This window comes from Salvelinus sp. IW2-2015, unplaced genomic scaffold, assembly GCF_002910315.2.
Source record: "Salvelinus sp. IW2-2015 unplaced genomic scaffold, ASM291031v2 Un_scaffold16326, whole genome shotgun sequence".
NCBI classification, from domain to species: Eukaryota; Metazoa; Chordata; class Actinopteri; order Salmoniformes; family Salmonidae; genus Salvelinus; species Salvelinus sp. IW2-2015.
In genome coordinates, this window is record NW_019957535.1 from 1,560,118 (window position 1) to 1,579,099 (window position 18,982).

General features: G+C 41.7%; 1 protein-coding gene across 1 annotated transcript in view; it reads right to left on the reverse strand.

Annotated features, from left to right (window-relative positions):
- LOC112080438 (MAM domain-containing glycosylphosphatidylinositol anchor protein 1-like) overlaps positions 1 to 18,982 on the reverse strand; it is a 333,781-nt gene that overhangs the window by 33,278 nt on the left and 281,521 nt on the right. The window contains exons 13-15 of the mRNA XM_070442591.1: positions 6,464 to 6,653; positions 2,574 to 2,596; position 1,515 (exon numbers count right to left, since the gene is read on the reverse strand). Of these exons, the coding sequence (XP_070298692.1) occupies position 1,515; positions 2,574 to 2,596; positions 6,464 to 6,653 (214 nt within the window). The remainder of the gene's footprint in view (positions 1 to 1,514; positions 1,516 to 2,573; positions 2,597 to 6,463; positions 6,654 to 18,982) is intronic.

Here is an 18,982-nt window from a genome sequence, read left to right on the forward strand (position 1 = left end):
TACTACGTTAATCTGTACAAACAATAGTACGCAAGTATAAACACCATGGGACCACACAGCCATCATACCACTCAGGAAGGAGATGCGTTCTGTCTCCTAGAGATGAACATACTTTGGTGCAAAAAGTGCAAATCAATCCCAAAACAACAGCAAAGGACCTTGTGAAGATGCTGGAGGAAACAGGTACAAAATTATCAATATCCATAGTAAAATGAGTCCTATATCGACATAACCTGAAAGGCCGCTCAGCAAGGAAGAAGCCACTGCTCCAAAAACCAACATAAAAAAGACAGACTATGGTTTGCAGCTGCACATGAGGACAAAGATCATACTTTTTGGAGAAATGTCCTCTGGTCTGATGAAACAAAAATAGAACTGTTTTACCATAATGACCATCATTATGTTTGGAGGAAAAAGRGGGAGCCTTGCAAGCTGAAGAACACCATCCCAACCGTGAAGCACGGGGGTGGCAGCATCATGTTGTGGGGGTGCCTTGCTGCAGGAGGGCCTGGTGCACTTCACAAAATAGATGGCATCATGAGGAAATGAAAATTATGTGGATATATTGAAGCAACATCTCAAAACATCAGTCAGGAAGTTAATGCTTGGTCGCAAATGGGTCTTCAAAACGGACAATGACCTCAAGCATTCTTCCAAAGTTGTGGCAAAATGTCTTAAGGACAACAATGTCAAGGTATTGGAGTGGCCATCACAAAGCCCTGACCTCCATCCCATAGAAAATGTGTGGGCAGAACTGAAAAAGTGTGTGTGAGCAAGGAGGCCTACAAACCTGACTCAGTTACACCAGCTTTGTCAGGAGGAATGGGCCAAAATTCACCCAAATTATTGTGGGAAGCTTGTGGAAGGCTACCCAAAACGTTTGACCCAGGTTAAACAATTTAAAGGCAATGCTACTAATTGAGTGTATGTAAACTTCTGACCCACTGGAMATGTGATGAAAGAAATAAAAGCTGAAATAAATCATTCTCTCTACTATTATTCTAACATTTCACATTCTTAAAGAAAGTTGTGATCCTAACTGAACTAAGACAGGGAATTTTTACTTGGATTAAATGTCAGGAATTGATAAAAACTGAGTTTAAATGTATTTGGCTAAGGTGTATGTAAACTTCCGACTTCAACTGTATATCCTCTTTCACTGTCAAGTTTTCATCCAATATGTTGTGCATTAATAAGAAAAATGATGAAAGTATATTTGTTAAGATTGGAATGTGATTTAAGTTTTCTAATAAGATAATTGTTTTTGATAATACTTTGTACAAGTAAGTAACCACGCCCGAAGTGAGGTCAGAGAGCTTGTAAGCATGACGGAACGCCCCTTTTGACCAAGAGTGCATAAAGGATCAACCTTTAGACCAGGAAACGTAAGGCTACATGTTTGAAATGGTTGAAACTTTGAACCTCAACACGAGGTGAAGAAATAAACTCACCTTTCTTTAGACCAGAGAAATTAAGAGCTGCAGCTCATGTCCATAGTGGTCTGAATCCTGAACCCTGAATAATCAACATGAGGAGGGAGAGGCGACAAACTCCCTCTCAGACAATCACTGGTACAGCTGATTATCTGTCCTGAGCCAAATCTTCAAACCATCCCATCCTACTACGAGTCTCAAATCACCGTACGCTACTCTCATCACCCCAGTGGAACCATCGGCACGGCTGGCTTATCTTCAAATGAGCAGCTTCAGGAGCGAATGGAAGAGTGAACTCTGTGAACTCTTCAGGACTACACGATGGACAAAGACAACCACACGTAAATAAATTCATGATTTCTTATTCCAAACGGGCCGCGGTTCGTGTGCAAAGCATGTGATTAATGGGAGAATAGTTATAGAATGTATAGACGATAAGTGTCTTTCTCTCTCTCCCTCTTTCTCTCTCATTGGGTAAAATGCCATATTGTGTCAGTCCGCTAGGGACCTTTGTCTCATGTATTAAGTGTGTACRTTATCCTGTTATTAGTTAGCTAGTAAATAAATAATTAAACCAATTTGTGTAGTACTGAATCATGAGTAAGGCTGGGGTTTTTGCAGATGCATGAGGTAACGTCTGTTCAGAATGATGATATGATAAGAGGTAATGATTAATAGGATGACTGTTTATCGATGTAATATATATATACCTTATAGAGTTTAATTTGGGAGATGGTAACTCTTTAAACAGCCTCTTCTGTGGTGCCCCAAATTGTTACATTATTAATTTAATTGGGTAACAATTAAACATAGTTAGTGGATTAAATAAATAAGTCATCAGATTAATGAAAGTAAAGTCAAGAACAGACTAGTACACCACACACACACCACACACACCCACACCACATCAGCACACACACACACACAACACCACACACACCACACACACACACAACACAAATCAGCCCGCACACAAAGTCAGCCTTAGTGCACCTAATGGGGGAATTGGGTTTCATTGGGAAGAAGCCTGTATCTCCCTGTTCACCTTTCACGATGTTGTTATAATAGAAACAATCTATACAATTTACATCCCACTCGGCGAAGTACATGCCTCTCCTAATTTTTTTTAGGCACTCTTACCTGAGGTCTTGGGTATTTGTAGGCTGTAAAAGAGGAAATACACATTGATTACCACAATAAACACTTTCATACAACTTTGTAGTAGCCGGGGTTTGGAGAGTTACGGATTACATGTAATCTGACAGTACTACAGTGGGAGAACAAGTATTTTGATACACTGCCGATTTTGCAGGTTTTCCTACTTAAAAGCATGTAGACGGTCTGTAATTTTTATCATAGGGTACACTTCAACTGTGAGAGACAGAATCTAAAACAAAAATCCAGAAAATCACATTGTATGATTTTTATAAAAATTTGCATTTTATGCATGACATAAGTATTTGATACATCAGAAAGCAGAACTTAATATTTGGTACAGAAAACCTTTGTGGTGCAATTACAGAGATCATACGTTTCCTGTAGTTCTTGACCAGGTTTGCACACACTGCAGCAGGGATTTTGCCCCACTCCTCCATAACAGACCTTCTCCAGATCCTTCAGGTTTCGTGGCGCTGCTCGCTGGCAATACGGACTTTCAGCTCCCTCCAAAGATTGTCTATTGGGTTCAGGTCTGGAGAACTGGCTAAGGCCACTCCAGGACCTTGAGATGCTTCTACGGGAGCCACTCCTTAGTTGCCCGGCTGTTGTGTTTTCGGGTGTTGTCAATGCCTGGAAAGAACCAGCACGACCCATCTTCATGCTCTTGACTGAGGGAACAGGAGGTTCGTTGGCCAAGATCTCGGCGATACATGGCCCCATCCATCCTCCTCCTCAATACGGTGCAGTCGTCCTGTCCCCTTTGCAGAAAAGGCATCCCAAAGAATGATGTTTCCACCTTCTCCATGCTCTCACGGTTGGGATCGGTGTTCTTCTGGGAGGGTTGTACTCACTCCTCTTTCTTCCTCCAACACGCACGGCGAGTGGAGTTTAGACCAAAAAGCTCGCTATTTGTTTTTGTCTCATCATCAGAACCCACAGTGAACCTTGCTTTCTCCATTCCTCCCTCTGGATTACAGATGGTCGATTGGCCCTTCAGACGGGCTGGACTGCGCTGGCTTGAAGCAGGGGATCTTTGCGTGCGCTGCAGGATTTTAATCCATGACGGATGGTGTGTGTACGAATGGTTTTCTTTGTAGACTGTGGTCCCAGCTCTCCTTCAGGTCACTTGACCAGGTCCTGCCGTGTAGTTCTGGGCTGATCCCTCACCTTCCTCATGATCATGTGATGCCCGCACGAGGTGAGATCTTGCATGGAGCCACCAGGACCGAGGGTGATTGACCGTCATCTTGTCGAACTTCTTCCATTTTCTAATAATTGCGCCAACAGGTTGGTTGGCTTCTCACCAAGCTGCTTGCCTATTGTCCTGTAGCCCATCCCAGCTTGTGCAGGTCTACAATTGTATCCCTGATGTCCTTACACAAGCTCTCTGGTCTTGGTCATTGTGGAGAGGTTGGAGTCTGTTTGAATTGAGTGTGTGGACAGGTGTCTTTTTATACAGGTAAACGAGTTCAACAGGTGCAGTTAATACAGGGTAAATGAGTGAAGAACGGAGGGCTTCTGAAAGAAAAACTAACAGGTCTGTGAGAGGCCGGAATTCTTACATGGTTGGTAGGCTGTCCAAATACTTATGTCATGCAATAAAATGCAAATTAATTACTTAAAAAAGTCATACAATGTGATTTTCTGGATTTTTGTTTTAGATTCCGTCTTCACCAGTTGAAGTGTACCTATGATTACAAAATTACAGACGCTCTACATGCTTTGTAAGTAGGAAAACTTGCAAAATCGGCAGTGTATCAAATACTTGTTCTCTCGCCACTGTAATAACGCCACTTACAAAAAAATGGTAACTCTAATCCATTAAATTACCAGCAAAAATATTGTAATCAGATTACAGATACTTTTGAAAAACTAGATGATTACCTAGATGATTACTTTTAATATCAGAAAGGATGTTTACGGGAAAAAATATTTGACACTTCTCTGTTTTCTCAATGACATTCAAGCATTGAAAAAAGGCATTGAAAAAAGGCGCAAGTTTATGTTTGTTCCACCTGAGAGAGTCTGACCACAAGTCAGAGACCACTATGATGACACACCAAATGTGTTTGATGGATCGCTGGAAAAGAGCAGGAATAGGCTTTTGTAGGTTACAGTCCAAGCTGTCTTTCAATGGTGCGACTGCTGTTGGCATCCAAAGATTATCCAGTTTGAATAAACACTTGGAGTTAAGGATGACAGCAGTGATGTAGTCTACAGCGATACAGATATCACTTATTATTGATATCTACATAGCGCTTTAATGTGAATTACATTTAGCTATTTGCACCTTACGCATTGTGGTTGTTGTGGATGGTTGTTCACAAATCTAAATGCGTATTTGAACCCAATAATGGTTGAATTCAAAAAGTTTAAGCTTCCTATCCATCATTGGTTTTCAAACCTCAAAACTATAAAATAACACATATGGAATCATGTAGTAACCAAAAAAGTGTTTATATTTGAGATTCTTCATAGTAGCCACCCTTTGGCTAGATGACATCTTTGCACACTCTTGGCATTCTCTCAACCAGCTTCACGAGGTAGTCAATTGGAATGCATTTCAATTAACAGGTGTGCCTTGTTAAAAGTTAGTGGAATTTCTTTCCTTCTTAATGCGTTTTAGCCAATCACTTGTACAGAAGATAGCACTATTTGGTAAAAGACCAAGTCCATATTATAGTTAAAAAAAACACCTCAATTAAGCAAAGAGAAACGACAGTCCATCATTACTTTAAGACATGAAGGTCAATCAATCCGGAAAATGTCAATAACTTTGAAAAAATGTTCAAGTGCAGTCGCAAAAACCATCAAGCGCTATGATGAAACTGGCTCTCATGATGACAGCCACAGGAAAGGAAGACCCAGTTACCTCTGAGAGGATAAATTCATTACAGTTACTAGCCTCAGAAATTGCAGCCCAAATAAATTCTTCACAGAGTTCAAGCAACAGACACATCTCAACATCAACTGTTCAGAGGAGACTGCGTGAATCAGGCCTTCATGGTTGAATTGATGCAAAGAAACCACTACTAAAGGACTCCAAAAATAATAATAAGAGACTTGCTTGGGCCAATAAACACAAGCAATGAAGATTACGCCGGTGGAAATCTGTCCTTTGGTCTGATGAGTCCAAATGTGAGATTTTTGGCTAATCTATACTTCCATGTTTCCAAGTCCTATTCTTGAAGATCAAGGGGTATAACATTAATTGGAATGACTGTAATTCTGATAGTTTGGTTTTCAATGTAAAGATATCATTTAATTGTATTATTATATGTAGTAGAAAGCAATGGGTTAGAAGAAGCCTACATAGCCAACCCATAAAGTAAAATGTAACATCCATATATGGCCAGCTATGTAAACTTTAATGTTGATTTCAACTGCAATAGATGTGGTTCAATTAATAACATACATTTTTTGTCTTCTTCTAATGCCTCTTAAGGGGAAAGTCATCTAAAAGTAACTGAATGTAATCAGATTACGTTACTGAGTTTGGGTAATCCAAAAGTTACGTTACTGATTACAATTTTGGACAGGTAGTAGCACACATTTTAAAATGTATTTAAATGTATTTAAATAATTGCCTAAATTAACATAACAAAAAGGGCCTACTTGGCCACAGGGTCGGGGTCAATTCCATTTCAATTCCAGTCAATTCAGGAAGTATAATGAAATTCAAATTAAATGCTTTTCAAATAGGAATATTTGGAATTAGAAGTTGGTTTACTTTCTGAATTGACTGTAATTAAAATGCTATTGAACCCAACCCTGCTTGGCCAGCTACGGATGAGTTATTATTATCATTAGACACTAACTAAAGASTGTCCATTTTGGCTCCAGGTGCAAGCCAGTCACCGGGCACTACTCACGCTCTGAGTACTTGATGGTGCGACTGACATAGTCTCCTGTGCTGTAGGTGGTGATGGGGGCCAGGCGGATCTCATAGGAGACGGGGATCTTCAGGTCAGTCAGGGTGTAGGACATGAGGCCGCCCTTCACCGGCTCCTTATTGTCGATCTGCTTGGAGAACAGGTTCATCTGATTCATCTTTTCATTCTGCTTCATCAGGGGGAAACAGAGAGTAGGATAGAAAGAGGGGGGGGGGGGGGGGGTGGTGAGAAATGGGACCCAACAGATAATGGTGGGTTTAACTCGGCCTAACTGATATACGTATATAGTAAAGCCGTTTGAAACTTACCTCCCAGTAACATTTAAATGAGTGGAATGGGATGAAAAAACACGTTCACATTACCAAGTACCTTAATGGTGTAACTCTACTGACTAGACCCGGGGCACGTGCGTGCGTCCGCATGCGCCATCGCACAAATGTTGATTTTGTCCATCCACACCAGATGTGATCATGACATGCAGGTTGAAATGTCAAAACGAGCTCTGAACCAAATATATTCATTTGGGGACAGGTCGAAAAGCATTAAACATGTATGGCAATTTAACTAGCTAGCTTGCTTTTGCTAGCTGATTTGTCATGGGATATAAACATTGCGTTGTTATTTTACCTGAAATGCACAAGGTCCTCTACTCTGACAATTAATCCACAGATAAAATAATAAATCTAGTCAGTTTCTAGTAATCRCTCCTCCTTCAGTCTTCTTCTTCTTTTTTGGACTTTATATGGCGTTTGGCAATCAACTTTAAGATGCATGTAAGAGTATGTATTAGGCTGATTGAGAGAAGGTTTGAATCCTAATCAACCCATCCAATGTGAGTACATCTGTTGTTGAAGAACAGTAGATCAATAAAGCTACAGTATTCTAGTAACTCAAATTAGCTTTAGAATTTCCTGGATTCTTTGGCTTTAGACAAAAGCTATTATTTCACTTAATACAAAAACAGTTTTTGTATTAAGTTCCATGTTTTTTTCAGGAAAGTCTGATTTCAGGAAAGTCCTGACACTAAACATTATTACCGTGCATTATAACTATTTGAAAATGCATAAAACAACATAGCTGTCAATGGCAGCCTATAGCGGTTGGTTTTCAAAATGGTACAGCTCTATAACCGTTTAAGCTACAGACACTAGATCAACTGTAAAAAAGTCAATTAAATACAATTAAATAAATAAATCGTTTTTGAACTATAAAATTATTTAAATGTGCATACATTTGCATAAAATGAATACATTTACCATAGTACCTAACTTCCCCCATGATGGTTTTCTGAATACAGTCACAGGTAAATGGCGTTGTTTGGTCCAACACGATAGCGGAGGGCCAGTCAGCCAATTAATTTACTTGTGACTGTATTCATGATACAGCACTGCCTCACGTGCCTTATTGCCTTCATAAAACTGTTACCAACATATTAAAAAACAATGAATTASGTTAACAAATTGATGTAAATTTACAGCAAAACATTTACAGTTAGCTACTGTTATTCTATATGACAGTACAGTAATATGGGGGGCTCAATGGCATTCCGCAACACTGCTGTAAAATGACAGAAATTGCTTTAATTTTACAATACCATTTTACAATAAAGTACTGTATTACCTGTTTTGCTGTATATTTACAGCAGCATACTGTGAATGATGGCGCATTGTGGGAAAATGTGGTGGGCGGAGAAAGACTCTCTGGCTCATTAACATATTTTGAGGCGTGCCTTGTAAGGGGCTATATTTGTTCCATCTGTTTTATCTTAGTGACAGAAGTCGGGCCATTGTGATTGATGAGGTTAAGCGAGAATTGCTCGATGTACATAAAGGTGTACCACAGGAGTCAATTTTGGGATGCATACTATTGCCCCGACAGTTGATTTAGCGGTGTCAAAACTACAGTCACATTTTATAGCTATGCAGGAACCCCTTGCTGATTTAAAACTTGTGCGTATACAGGGGAAACTAAATACATGTTTTCAAACTCTCGTAAGGATGTTTCAGATGAACAACATGCCCCCTTACCCCCACTGTTCATTTCTTGTTTTTAAAGGATGAGAGAAGTGCTACACCTGGTGGAGAGAGATTGTAAGACAGAAATAGTTGCTTTATACGCATAACGTTACGGCATGACACGGCATGACACGTCACGATGTAACGATGTAACGATGTAACGGAGGGTCAGTTTTTTCAACTTTTCTCCAATACTATAGAGCCATTACCATGTCGATCAACACTTGAATAGAAACCTAGTTCACACCCCCGATTTTGAAGTCAACACAGTCACTACAGTCCCATTAGTTTTCTTTGTAGCCTCGTTTGAATGTTGCGTTTGCACACATTTGTACTGAATGGGGTGAGTTTACGTTATTCGTTTCCCAGAGCCGTTTGCTTTTCTAGTTAGAGCCTAATGTTAGCTAGCTAAGATACTAGATCACTAGATACCAAAACAATCAAAGGCCATTTTCTCAAAAGTGAGTTYGGCTACATAATACCGAATCCAGGTGGTGAGTCACATTTTGTGCTTCGCATGACTGTATTTCTGTACATTAATGTGTATATGTCTGGGTATAACGTCTATAGTTATGTTGTGTATACAGAGCACCTCTGTAAAAGAGATCTAGGTCTCAATATGTTTTCCCTGTTAAAATAAAGGTKAAATAAAAATTGAGAGAATGCTGTACTCCACAGAATACAGTCCCATACTGTATTTTTGGAATCTAAAAACCTTGTTATATAAATCTACAATAACTTACTGGCTACTGTGCTGCCACTTATTTACTATAATTCAGTACCACTACAGACTAAAGTACCATTTTTGGAGTGCCATAAACCTTTTGAATACTAGTGGGTGCATGGTATTGTTGTTTATGGCTCATTAACATATTTTGAGGTGTCCCTTGTAAGAGGCTATACTTGGTGCACCTCTTAGTGAGAGTGATGTACCAATTTAACTGAAATGTGGTAGCAGTTATCTAATGTTGTATGGTGTACTGTATAGGAGACCGATCAAAGCGGCAGTAAGTGTCAAAAGTTTTGCCCAGTTCTTTTGATCTGTTTGCCGAGTAGTCACTGTCAGCTTAGAAGCCTTTCTTAAGGGCCTGCAAGTGCAAAAAAATAGAATTTGTATGCTGTAAAATATAATTCCATATTCATTGTTAGCAATTGCTCTAACTTTATTACAACATCATTTAACAATAAAGTACCGTTTTGCTGTATATTTACTGCAGCGTTCTGTAAGTTAWGGTGCCTTGTGGAAAAATGTTGTGGGAGGGAAAGAATCGTTGGCTCATGAACATATTTTCCGAGGCATGCCTTGTACGTGGCTATATTTGTTGCACTTGTTAGTGAGAATGCTATACAAATTGAACTGACATGTGGTAGTAGTGCCCTAACTTTGGAGTACTTGGGAGTATGGCTAGACACAGTAGCCAGTAAGTTATTGTAGATTTATATAACAAGGTTTTTAGATTCCAAAAATACAGTATGGTACTGTATTCTGTGGAGTACAGCATTCTCTYACACTGTCCTTCTCTCAGCACATATCAAAGTTGCAGGCTAAAGTTAAATCTAGACTTGGTTTCCTCTATCGTAATCGCTCCTCTTTCACCCCTGCTGCCAAACTAACCCTGATTCAGATGATCATCCTACCCATCCTAGATTACGGAGACATAATGTATAGATTGGCAGGTAAGGGTGCTCTCGAGCGGCTAGATGTTCTTTACCATTCGGCCAACAGATTTGCCACCAATGCTCCTTATAGGACACATCACTGCACTCTATACTCCTCTGTAAAATGGTCATCTCTGTATACCCGTCCCAAGACCCACTGGTTGATGCTTATTTATAAAACCCTCTTAGGCCTCACTCCCCCTTATCTGAGATACCTACTGCAGCCCTCATCCTCCACATACAACACCCGTTCTGCCAGGCACATTCTGTTAAATGTCCCCAAAGCACGCACATCCCTGGGTCGCTCCTCTTTTCAGTTCGCAGCAGCTAGCGACTGGAACGAGCTGCAACAAACACTCAAACTGGACAGTTTTATCTTAATCTCTTCATTCAAAGACTCAATCATGGACACTCTTACCGACAGTTGTGGCTGCTTTGTATGATGTATTGTTGTCTCTACCTTCTTAACCTTTGTGCTGTTGTCTGTGCCCAATAATGTTTGTACCATGTTTGGTGCTGCTACCATGTTGTGTTGTTACCATGTTGTTGTTATGTTGTGTTGCTACCATGCTGTGTTGTCATGTGTTGCTGCCTTGCTATGTTGTTGTCTTAGGTCTCTCTTTATGTGGTGTTGTGTTGTCTCTCTTGTTGTGATGTGTGTTTTCTCCTCTATTTCTATTGTATCCCAGGCCCCGTTCCCACAGGAGGGCTTTTGCCTTTTGATAGGCCGTCATTGTAAATAAGAATTTGTTAAATGACATGCCTAGTTAAATAAAGGTTAAATGGAAAATAAAAACCAAATAAAAAWAAACAATTTAATGTATGTTGGGGACAGATGAAAGTGGTAGCAAGTCTTGAACCTTTACCCGGGTGAGTGTTTTGACAAGTCCGTTTTGGCATGTTTTCTTTCCCCTATAATCACAGCCAGATTGTAAACCTTTGTTTAGGCCTCTGAAAGTGCAAGTGATATGAAACACCAAATATGCTCTAATCTACACATATTTAGCAGCCAACCTCCTTGCACCAAAGCCATGTAATTACAGTTATGACATTATGATCACAGTGGCATTTACTTACTTACAGTAAATTAGGCTGATTTTACAGTGTTGTACTGTATCACTGCTCATATACTACAGCAACTTACAGGAAGATGGCAGCAAGTCACTGTGAATATCACATTAACATACTTGGCAAAACTACATAAAAAAAGTATTTTGTTACGAAAATAAAACACCTTGAAGTCCAACGTATTATTAACTACAACAACATTCTCAATAACGGTTACAGAAACGTTTTACTTGCTATGACGGTGACTTTTTGTTTATCAACCTTAGTTTAATGCACTGACTGTAAGTCGCTCTGGACAAGAGCATCTGCTTAAATGACCAAAATGTAAATGTAAAAATGAACACTTGCAAAGCACACTGCTGGGTATTATTCTAATCAGCTCTGCCCTCAAACTATTTGCATTTTGACCAAATTTGGCCTTGTTTGGGGGGCGGCACCCATTAAAATAGTACCCAGTAGTGTGGTTTGCAAGTGTTAATTTAAACTTTTACATTTTGGCCATTTAGCAGATGCTCTTGTTCAGAGTGACTTCCAGTCAGTGCATTAAACTAAGGTAGATAAACAAGAACATATAACAGTCATAGCAAGTACATTTTTTACTGTTACCGAGAATGATGTTGTAGTTAAGCGGGCTACTTGCAAGTTTGTTTTGTATTAGAAAATACAAAATATATGTATTCTTATTAAGCTGTTACAAAATACATGAATTGTACTTCAGGCCAGTGAAATACAAAATGGACATTGAACGTATTGAAATACCGATATCAAATACATGTAACAGAAATATTACCCATAGTTGGCATTCGCTGCCTGCACTGTAAATCTGTAACAGTATACTAACCACTGTACTTCCAGTAATGCACTGTACATTTTTGAAATACAGCAGTTTCTGTAGTCAGGTGTTACAGTTATATGCTGTATATTTGTGTTTCAGTAAAGGTCCTGTAAATCTACAGTACTTTACTGGCTTCTGTGCTGCCAGTATTCTACTGTAAATTTACAGTAACCTACTGGCTGCTGTGCTGCCAGAGATTTACTGTAAAAACCACATGAAATGTTTTACTGTGTACATATTTTTATTAAAATGTTATTTTGATAAGTACCACCACCTTCCACCAGAAGATATAGTCTGGACAAAAATGTGGTTGTTAGTTATTTTGCTACATGTTGCTACAGACCCAGTCATACATTTTTTGCAGAGTTGCTCTAGAAGGGTTGGTTATTTAGCAACAAAACCGATGTATGCGCAACAATGGGGCAAAACAGACGGGGTTGGCTTAGACTTTTGACAACATGTAAACTATATTTAGTCTCCAAATGTTTATTGAAAACATAAATACATTTGCAAAATGAGCGCCTGTCTCTCAAATACATTGTTATAGTTGTTGGTTAGCTACCACATGTTTGCCTTATTAGCATAGACATGACATCAGTCAAAACACATCAAAACAAGAGGATCAAATTGGACCCATCAGCTAGGCAAATGTTTGAGGATAGCCAAGATAAACTCTATCAAAAGAAGGGGACGGAACATTATTGGCCACCGTGMCATTGTGAATGTCCCTGGACAGCGTGGAGGGAATATCACCATTTGCGCAGCCGTTAGCCAGCAAGGCATTCTCCATCACCATGCTAAGCTTGATCCCTATAACACCGCCCTTCTCATCAAATTCCTGGACACACTACATGGCATCCTCATTCCAGCCGAGCAGAGGGGTGAACCAGAGCAGCCCAGGTATGTTGTCATCTGGGACAACGTGAGTTTCCACCAGGCTGYTCTGGTCCGCAACTGGTTCATCGACCACCCACAATGTATTGTTCTATACCTCCCACCATATTCCCCATTCCTAAACCAAAATGAAGATGTATGACCGGCTTCCCCCCGCTCGCATGCCTCTTCTCCAGGCAATGGAGGATGCATGTGGTGTAGCTGATGTGGGGGCTTTCTGCGGCTGGATCGTCACTCCAGAAGATTCTTTCCCCGCTGTTTAGCCAGGGAGAACATCGCTTGTGATGTAGATGAGGTGCTGTGGCCAGACCAAAATAAGAGGCAGGATGCAGCCCAATGTCTTTTTTCTTACATTTTGCATGTGTTTTTGTCTTTTCGTGTTTAGAGTTTTGCTGATACTCTCTGTTTATTATCTATGCATAGTCACTTTACCTATACCTACATGTACACTACTGTTAAAAAGGTTGGGTTCACCTAGAAATGTTCTTGTCTTTGAATGACTACATTTTTTGTCAATTAAAATAACATCAAATTGATCAGAAATACAGTGTAGACATTGTTAATGTTGTAAATGACAAACAGACATTGCAAGATGGCGCCGACAGAGATGGTTGCCTCGCAGTTATTTGTTTTTTTATGTACTTACATTGCTAGCCCAGAAAATCATCAAGTGTTATTACATACAGCCGGGAATAAAAGCGATATAAAAGCGATGTCAACTTACCATCATTACGACCAGGAATACGTCTTTCCCGAAGCGGATCCTTTGTTTCGAACCTCCACCCTGGACATGCGATCTTATCCCAGAGGCCGACCCTAAAAACAACGCGGTCGCCGCAGGAGAGGCAGACGGAGCGGCCTACTGGTCAGACTCAGAAGGTAAGCACACCATCCACTGCTTCCTAGCATATTTCTCACCAATGTCCAATCTCTAGATAACAAGGTGGATGAAATTAGGGCACGAGTTGCCTTCCAGAGAGACATCAGAGATTGTAACATTCTCTGTTTCACGGAAACATGGCTCACTCGGGATACGTTGTCAGAGTCGGTACAGCCACCCGGTTTCTTCACGCATCGCTCCGACAGAAACATACATCTCTCTGGTAAGAAGAAGGGCGGGGCTGGATGTCTTATGATTAACGACTCATGGTGTAATCACAACAACATACAGGAATTCAAGTCCTTTTGTTCACCTGACCTAGAATTCCTTGCAATCAAATGCCGATGTCACGTTCTGACCATAGTTCTTGTGTGTTTTGCTTGTTTTAGTGTTGGTCAGGACGTGAGCTGGGTGGGCATTCTATGTTGTGTGTCTAGTTTGTCTGTTTCTATGTTTGCCCTAATATGGTTCTCAATCAGAGGCAGGTGTTTTGTGTTGTCTCTGATTGGGAATCATATATAGGTGGCTTGTTTTGTGTTGGGGTTGGTGGGTGGTTGTTTCCTGTCTTTGTGTTTTCTCTGCACCAGATAGGGCTGTATCGGTTTGCCACATTTGTTATTTTGTATCGTGTTAAGTGTTCACTGTTTATCGTTTTATTAAACATGTTGAGCACTGGCTACGCTGCGTGTTGGTCCGATCCCTGTTACACTGCCGTTACAGCCGACCACATTATCTTCCAAGAGAATTCTCTTCGATTATAGTCACAGCCGTGTATATCCCCCCCAAGCAGATACCTCGTCGGGCCTGAAAGAACTTCACTCCATGTAAACTGGAAACCATACATCCTGAGGCTGCATTCATTGTAGCTGGGGATTTTTAACAAAGCTACCCTAAGATCAATACTCCCTAAATTATATCAGCATATCGAATCCGTGACACGAGCTGGCAGAATTCTGGATCATTGCTACTCGAACTTCCGCGATGCATACAAAGCCCTCCCGTGCCCTGCCTTCGGCAAATCTAACCATGAATCCATTTTGTTGCTCCCAGCCTATAGACAGAAACTAAAACAGGAAACGCCCGTGCTCAGGTCCATACAAYGCTGGTCTGACCAATCGGACTCCACGCTTCAAGATTGCCTGGATCACGTGGCCTGGGATATGCTCCGGAGGGCCTCAGACAACAACATTGATGTATACGCTGACTCTGTGAGCGAGTTTATTAGCAAGTGCATCGGAGATGTTGTACCCGCTGTGACTATTAAAACCTTCCATAACCAGAAACTGTGGATTAATGGCAGCGTTCGTGCAAAACTGAAAGCGCGAACCACCGCTTTTAATCATGGCAAGGAGACCGGAAACATGACCGAATACAAACAATGCAGCTATTCCCTACGCAAAGCAATCAAACAAGCAAAGCGTCAGTATAGAGATAAAGTAGAGTTATAATTCAACGGCTCAAACATGAGACGTATGTGGCAGGGTCTACAGTCAATCACGGATTACAAAAAGAAAACCTGCCCCGTCGCGGACATCGATGTCTTGCTCCCAGACAAATTAAACAATTTCTTTGTTGGCTTTGAGGACAATACAGTGCCACTGACATGGCCCGCTACCAAAGCCTGTGGGCTCTCCTTCTTTATTGCCAACGTGAGTATAACATTTAAACRTGTTAAGCCCCGCAAGACTGCCGGCACAGACGGCATCCCTAGCCGCGTTCTCAAAGAAWGTGCAGACCAGCTGGCTGGTGTGTTTACAGACATATTCAACCAATCCCTATCCCAGTCTGTTGTCCCCACATGATTCAAGACGGCCACCATTGTTCCTGTTCCCAAGAAAGCAAAGGTAACTGAACTAAATGACTATCGCCCCATTGCACGCACTTCTGTCATCATGAAGTGCTTTGAGAGACTAGTCAAGGATCATATCACCTCCACCCTACCTGATACCCTAGACCCATTCCAATTTGCTTACCGCCTCCATATGTCCACTAACGATGCAATCGCCATCACACTGCACACTGCCCTATCCCATCTGGACAACAGGAATACCTATGTAAGAATGCTGTTCATTGATTACAGCTCAGCTGTTGGTCGAAATTGTGATAGCTACCTATGCAGGAAAAAAATGGTGGAGAAAAAAAAGTTGTGTCTTTTGCTATCGTGGTTAGCTAATAGATTTACATATTGTGTCTTCCCTGTAAAACATTTTAAAAATCAGAAATGATGGCTGGATTCACAAGATCTGTATCTTTCATCTGGTGTCTTGGACTTGTGATTTAATGATATTTAGATGCTAGTATTTACTTGTGGCGCTATGCTAGGCTATGCTAGTCAGCTTTTCTTACTGATGGGGGTGCTCCCGGATCCGGGATGCGTAGCAAGTAGAAGTTAACACCATAGTACCCTCCAAACTCGTCATTAAGCTCGAGACACTGGGTCTCGACCCCGCCCTGTGCAACTGGGTCCTGGAATTTCTGACGGGCCGTCCCCAGGAAGTGAAGGTAGGAAACAACATCTCCACCCCGTTGATCCTCAACACTGGGGCCCCACAAGGGTGCGTTCTCAGCYCTCTCCTGTACTCCCTGTTCACCCATGATTGCGTGGCCATGCACGCTTCCAACTCAATCATCAAGTTTGCAGACGAGACGACAGTGGTAGGCCTGATAACCAACAACGAAGAGATTGCCTACAGGGAGGAGGTGAGGGCCCTCAGAGTGTGATGTCAGGAAAATAACCTCTAACTCAACGTCAACAAACAAAGGAGATGATCGTGGACTACAGGAAACAGCAGAGGGAGCAGCCCCCTATCCACATCGACGGGACAGTAGCGGAGAAGGTGGAAAGTTTTAAGTTCCTCGGCGTACATATTACTGACAAACTGAAATGGTCCACCCACACAGACAGCGTGGTGAAGAAGGCGCAACAGCGCCTCTTCAACCTCAGGAGGATGAAGAAATTTGGCTTGTCAAAAACAATCACACATTTTTACAGATGCACAGTCGAGAGCATGCTGTCGGGCTGTATCACCGCCTGGTACGGCAATTGCACCGCCCTCAACCGCAAGGATCTCCAGAGGGTAGTGCGGTCTACCCAACGCATCATCGGGGCAAACTACCTGCCCTCCAGGACACCTACAGCACCCAATGTCATAGGAAGGTCAAAAATATCATCAAGGACAACAACCAGCCGAGCCACTGCCTGTTCACCCCGTTATCATCCAGAAGGCAGGGTCAGTACAGGTGCATCAAAGCTGGGACCGAGAGACTGAAAAACAGCTTCTATCTCAAGGCCATCAGACTGTTAAATCTCTGCACATCTCTGCATGTCTGGCAGACATATCAGTGTGGATGACGGATCACCACCTCAAGCTGAACCTCGGCAAGACGGAGCGCCTGCTCCTTCACCGGTGGATAAGGACTGCCCGTTCCATGATCTCGCTCTCAACGGTTGACCAACTCACATTGTGTCCTCCTCCCAGAGTGCTAAGAACCTTGGCTGTATCCTGGACAACACCCTGTCGTTCTCTACTAAACATCAAGGCGGTGACCCGTTCCTGTGGTTCTATGCTCTACAACATTCGCAGAGTACGACCTGCCTCACACAGGAAGCGGCGCAGGTCCTTATCCAGGCACTTGTTCTCCCGTCTGGATTACTGCAACTCGCGTTGTGCTGGGCTCCTGCCTGTGCCATTAATCCCGCTACAACTCATCAGAACGCCGCAGCCTCGTCTGGTGTTCAATCTCTTCCAAGTTACTCTTCTCTAGTCACGCTCACCGGCCCGCTCCTCGCTCTCTCCACTGGCTTCCAGTTGAAGCTCGCATCCGCTACAAGACCATGGTGCTTGCCTACGGAGCTGTGAGGGGACGGCACCTCCGTACTTCCAGGCTCTGATCAGCCCTACACCCAAACAAGGCACTGCGTTCATCCCACCTCTGCCTGCTCGCCCTCCCTACCTCTGAGGAAGTAAGTTCCCGCTCACCAGTCAAAACTGTCGCTGCTCTGGCACCCCAATGGTGGAACAAACTCCCTCACGACGCCAGGTCAGCGGAGTCAATCACCACCTTCCGGAGAACACCTGAAACCCATCTCTTTAGAGGAATACCTAGGATAGATAAAGTATCTTTCTAACCCCCCCCCCTTTAAAGAGTTAGATGCACTATTGTAAGTGTTGTTTCCATCCTCCGGGGAATATTGCATATAGGTGAATGCACCAATTTGTAAGTCGCTCTGGATAAGAGCGTCTGCTAAATGACTTAAATGTTAAACAGCCATCGCTAACATATAGGCTGCTGCCAACATACAGACTCAAATCTATGCCCGCTTAAATAAATGGACTTAATAAAGGTATCACAAGTCACTTTAGCCCATCCAACTACCTCATCCCCATACTGTATTTATTTATTTATCTTGCTCCTTTGCACCACAGTATCTCTACTTGCACATTCATCTGCTGCACCACTACCATTCCAGTGTTTAATTGCTATATTGTAATTATTTCGCCACCATGGCCTATTTATTGCCTTACCTCCCTTATCCTACCTCATTTGCACACACTGTATATAGACTTTTTCTACTGTATTATTGACTGTATGTTTGTTTATTCCATGTGTAACTCTGTGGTGTTGTATGTGTCGAACTGCTTTGCTTTATCTTGGCCATGTGGCAGTTGTAAATGAGAACTTGTTCTCAACTAGCCTACCTGGTTAAATACATWTTTTTTTTTAAATAACGCCACTTTAATAATGTTTACGTATCCTACATTACTCATCTCATATGTATATACTGTATTCTACCTTCTACTGCATCTTGCCTATGCCGCACGGCATCGCTAATCCATATATTTACATGTACATATTCTATTCATCCTATTCATTCATTCTATTCTTTACATTTGTTTGTATTAGGTAGTTGTCAGATTTGTCAGATTACTTGTTAGATATTACTGCATAGTCGGAACTAGAAGCACRAGCATTTTGCTACACTCGCATTAACATCTGTTGTAAACCATGTGTATGGGACCAACAGAATGTGATTTGATTTGACACCTCACAAGTCCTCAACTGGCAGCTTCATTAAAAAAGATTGGAGACCTTCACAAGTCTGATTCATCCTTGGGAGCAATTTCCAAACGCCTGAAGGTACCATG